This window comes from Nicotiana tomentosiformis, chromosome 12 (genome assembly GCF_000390325.3).
Source record: "Nicotiana tomentosiformis chromosome 12, ASM39032v3, whole genome shotgun sequence".
Taxonomy (NCBI): domain Eukaryota; kingdom Viridiplantae; phylum Streptophyta; class Magnoliopsida; order Solanales; family Solanaceae; genus Nicotiana; species Nicotiana tomentosiformis.
The window spans coordinates 84463771-84469271 of record NC_090823.1 but is presented as its reverse complement, the minus strand read 5'-3'; the positions used below and the strand labels follow the sequence as shown (position 1 = coordinate 84469271).

General features: G+C 37.0%; 1 protein-coding gene across 1 annotated transcript; it reads right to left on the bottom strand.

Annotated features, from left to right (window-relative positions):
* Nucleotides 1-1450: 1450 nt before the first annotated feature.
* Nucleotides 1451-2359, bottom strand: LOC138902962 (uncharacterized). The gene is made up of 3 exons (XM_070190867.1): nt 2155-2359; nt 1758-1819; nt 1451-1705 (listed from the first exon to the last, which is right to left on the bottom strand). The coding sequence occupies exons 1-3, from the start codon at nt 2357-2359 to the stop codon at nt 1451-1453; spliced, it is 522 nt and encodes a 173-aa protein (XP_070046968.1).
* Nucleotides 2360-5501: the final 3142 nt, after the last annotated feature.

The window sequence follows — 5501 nt, the reverse complement described above, 5'->3', positions numbered from 1 at the left end:
TGAGAATTGATGGTTCTCAGGAAATACATTGAGAAAATAATTAATTACTTAATTTACTACTCTACCTTTAAGAATTACATCATGTAAAGGTTGTTTAAAATTTTGTTACTTTTTATTTTTGGTAATTAGAATATTTCATTAATCACCAAGAACAGTAATTACAAAGCCAGCTAAGTCATCCCTTATACATTTCTATCTCTATAACTATACTATACGCAGCACATAAATCAACAAACTAATATCTAGCCAGCTGGTCTATATATGATTGGTATGTGTCAAAAAAGAAGTTGCAACATCTTTTTCCTCAACTCCCCCGCCCCGGCGAACTCTGATGTTGCATGTTCATGCAACTTCTCTAACAAATTGCTCAATAGTCCTTGTTTGGCGTTCAAAGATTCTACTATTCCTCTCTTTCCATATCACATAATTGTATTCAGCATATGTCATTTTAAGAATTCTTGCCTTCGTCAACTTTCCTTTAGTGTGTGGGATCAACCGGGTAAATAATTGTTGCCATGAATTAGTTTGAGTAGTTGGTAACTAGAGCCATCTCAATAATCTAATCCATACAGCTATTAAGAACCTATATTCACCAAACAGATGGTGGTGAGTTTCATCTTCTGTCATACATAAAGCACTGCTTGAGTTCACTTGGATTCCCCACTGAGCTAATAAATCCACTTTTAACAATCTTCCATGACATTGGAGCCACATTGTAAACACATCTTTGGGCCTTGCCTCATTGTCAAATAACATGCCCCTCCACTCTACTCGATTATGAACCCCAGTAGACATAGATAAATCTATTTAATGAGGCTCTTCTTCTAGTTTAGAACAGGTATATGTTGCGCTTTATCCCTAGCAGCCATGATCTTCCTCACCATCCAACTTGCTTGCTGTGGAATATCCATATCAACTAGACTTTGTCTTTTAATGTAGTATGCATGGATCCACCTTATCCATACTTTATCCTTCTTATGAGCCAGGTACCAAAATATTTTGGTAATTGCTGCAATATTCCACACTTAAAGATTATTTAGATTATAACCCCCGACAGATTTAGGAAGTCATAGCATATCCCAAGCTATCAGTGCCTTTCTTGTGATTGTGTTGGTACCAGACCAAATATAACTCCTACAATATGCCTCAATCAACTTCATAACTTTAGCTGGTATGATAAACATCATAGCCCAATATGATTGAATGCCAAATAGCACAGTGCGCACCAGGTGCACTCGACCAGTATAAGATAGTTTTCTAGCAGTCCATGATGATATTCTTGCTACAATTTTCTCAATCAGTAGTTGCCACTGGAGTATAGTTAACTTCTTTGTGGCTAAGGGTACCCCCAAATATTTGAAAGGTAGCTCACCTTATGAATAGCATGTACTTTACAATATTCTCATTTGTTTTGAATTCAACACACCTCCAAAATAGATAGCACTTTTTGTTAGATTTGCTTGTAAGCCTGAAGTAGAGGAAAATTGTTTGAAACATTAAGTACTTGTACATAACCATTGTCACCCCTGGCAAACAGGAATAAATTATCAGCAAAACTGAGATGTGTGATGTTTAGCTTGCCACGTCTTGGATGATATTTATACTTCTTTATCTTCTTCACTCCATTAAGTTGTCTGCTCAAGTATTCCATGTCAATGGAAAATAAAAATGGTAATATGGGATCTCCTTGTCGAAGCCCTTTTTGCTGCATTAAATGGCTTTATCAATACACCATTAATCATTATAGAATAACTCACTGTTGATAACATGTCTTCACCAATTCGAGGAATTTTGCAGGGAAGCCCAAATATTCCATAACCTGCTCAAAATACACCCATTTCACTGAGTCATATACTTTCATCATGTCAACCTTTAGCATGCATTTGGGAGATATATGCTTTCTATTATAGGCTTTGACAAGCTCATGAGCTAATATGATGTTATCTGCAATTTTTCTCTCATGAATGAATCCTGCTTGAGCTTCAGAAATGATGTATGGCATTATCTTTTATAATCTACTTGTCATAACCTTTTAAATCAACTTGTACGATATAGTGCAACAAGCAATGGGTCTAAAATCCTTGACCGTAACTGGATTAGGGATCTTAGAAAACAAGGTGATAGCGGTGCAGTTAATGGCTGGGTACATAATACCTGTATGAAAGAAGTCTTTGACTGCTCCACAAACTTCTTCTTTGATAAAATGCCATGCTTTCTTGAAAAACTCTTCAATGTAACCATCTATTCCTGGAGCTTTGTCACTTCCTATATCTTTCACACCTTCATATATCTCCTGTTTAGTCACTTCTGCACACAAGTCTACTTGTTGCTGATAAGTAAGAGTTGGTCCATTCTTCATAACCAGTATACTGATAGTAGGTAGATTGTTTTCTCTAGACCGCATCAAGCTTTTATAGAATTGCACTATTTTTTCCTTAATGGTTGCTAGTTCAGTAAGTGTAAAGCCTGTTAGAGCTTATAGCTTAGTGATCTGCTTTCTTTGCTTCCTCTTTTTAATCACTGTTGAGAAGAACTTATTGTTTGAATCTCCCAACTTTATCCAATTTTCTCGAGCCTTCTGTTGGAGGATACTTTCTTCCACAAGTGACCATGTCTCCAATTTGTGTAGTCATTCCTTTTCCTGGTCTGGTAGTGCATAAGAATAGTGAGTTTGCATTTGGATTTGGATTTGATTGAGTGTTATCCTAGCTTGCTCAATCCTTTATGTTACTCCTTTGCACTCTGTTGCATTTAAGTGTTTGAATTGAGTTTTAAGATCTTTGAGCTTGAACCAGATGTTCTTCATTTTGTCATATATTTTATACATCCTCCACCCTGTAGTTACTAATAATTGAAATGTTGTCTGACTTTCCCAAACATTAAAGAACCTGAAGGGAGACTTGATCTGAGTCACAGGATTCCTAATTGCAACTGTCATAACATTATGATATGGTATGTAAGGCTCTCCATACTCTGTGACTAGGTGGCCATAGTTCATCATACATACATCATTTCTCAATATTCTATCTATGTGACTATATAATCTGGCATCACCTTGCTGCAGTTATTGGTGAAGTGTACAAATTTTATTTTTGATTGATTCTATATACTATTTTCCCTACATGAATAACCATGGTGCTGCATCATTAAGTGATTTTTTGTTTGTTATGTTTGATGTAAAAGTTTGAAGCTGCGAATTTGGTCTATGTAAGGCAAGGTAATGCATTACATTTGCATGTATGCTTGGATTAAATCTAAGATGTGAATTATTTATTCACTTATTTGATCTTACGAAATAGTATTCCTTTCGGTACCATGTAAAAATATTATTATTAAAAGGATCCAGTAATGCATTTGGAAAATTATATTTATTTAAAGCAAAGATCTTAATAACTGCACTGCCTTCTTAGTATAGAAAATTAGTTTAGCCCCATTCCCTATTCTTCGATGGGTAATGTTATATATGTTATCACATTGAAGGGCTGTAGCCCTTTTATTGATTCCTTGGTCCTATTTCAAACATGTCTAAACAGGGACAAGCTCGAATTACTGCATGTGGGAGTTCTCGAAGTTGAGCAAGGAGACAACAAAGAAGGAAGCATCGTTGCAGGAATTATTTATGTAACAATTCAGACTTGGATCCAGAAGTCATCAGAAAAATCCCAAGGCCGATGCAAAATATTTTGACCAATTGCATCCGGTTCGGCAGTTTGAGGTCATGATTAGCTTCACATAATGTATTATGACTTGTATGCATCGACGGTTTTGGTCTTCAAGTGGTTCGGAATTGATTTTGAGCGATGACTCTCACTTGAGAAGCTTGAAGTTAAAAGAGTTGACCAAGTTTAATTTTGGTATATTTGGCCTCAGATCGGGATTTTGATGGTCCCAATAGGTACAGATGGTGAGTTTGGACTTGGGCGTATGCACGAATTTGAATTTGGATGTTTCTAAAAGGTTTCGACACCATTTGGCGGAAGTTGGCAATTTAAAGTTTTAGAATTTTTCTATGTTTGAATATGGTATGACTTTATGGCTATCGGGTTCGGATTTTTATTTTGTATCTTCGAATATGTTCGTTTTCTCATTTAGAATTTGTCTGCAAAATTTGGTGTCATTTGGAGTTGGTTTGAGGTGGTTGGGACGCTTGGTTGCAATTCTAGCAGGTTTTAAAGTTCATTGTGATTTTCATGCGTTTCGACATTTGATTCATGGTTTTAGATGTTATTTAGAAGTTTTAATCCCGCGAGCAAGTTCATATGATATTTTTAGAGTTTTGTGGATGTTTGGTGTAGAGCCCTAAGGGCTCGGGTGGGTTCGAATTAGTTTCAGTATGTTTTGTTAAGAATTTTGTATGCTGGTATTGGTGTCATCGCAATTGCGATGAGCAGGTCGCAAATGCAACCATCATCGCATTTGTGACTACTTTTTTGATTTCTCGAACCAGGGGAGGATTGGGCATTTATCCCAAATGCGATGTTAGAGTCGCATTTGCGACTCTAGCTGTCCGCTTTTGCGATGATAGTGTTCTCTTTCGTGATTGCTGTTGCTTCGCTTTTGCGAAGATTTTTATCGCAAATGCGATCTTCATATGGTCTGCCAGGGGTCGTTTTTGTGATTCCTTGTCCGCATTTGCAAATGCCATGTCGCAAATACGACATCTACAACTAGTTTATAACTGAGCACTTAAGGACTTAGCTTCACTTTAACATATTTTGAACCATAGACTCGGTAGGAGACGATTTTGTGTAGAGATTTTCATACCAAATTATTGGTAACTGATTCTAATAGATTTTCAACTATATTTCATGATTATATATTAGATTTAACATCAAATTTATTACAATCAAAGAGGAAATTTGGAAATTTATAACGTTTCTATCTAGATTGGGTTGTACTAAGCCGATCTTGGATCATCTTGACCTTCTCCAAAGTATCTTGAACCAAATATGTGCCTAATAACTTAGCCTCTCCCGGCTCAAACCACCCAACTGGAGAATGACACTGTCTCCCATATAGGGCATCATAAGGAACCATCTGAATATCGATTGGTAGTTGTTGTTGTTCTAGGAAAACTCCGCAATTGGAAAAAACAATCCCAAGAACCCTCGAAATCCATAACGCATGCACGAAGTATATCCGCCAATATCTGAATAGTGCGATCGGACTGTCTGTCCATGGTAACACACTCCCATTTCCACTTGGTAATCTCATGTCGCTGAAGCAAATGACACAGCCGCTGATGTTCATACTTTACCTGCTGATAATTTAGGCACTGAAATACATACTCCACTATGTATTTCATCATCCTCCTTCACCAATAGTGCTACCTCAAATTCTAGTACATCTTAGCGGAACCCGGATGAATGGAGTACCGCGAACTGTGGGCCTCCTGAAGAATCAACTCACGTAATCCATCCACATTGGGCACATATAATTGGCCCTGCATCCGTAACACACTGTCGTCTCCATTAGTATCCTCCTTAGTATTGCCATGCTGA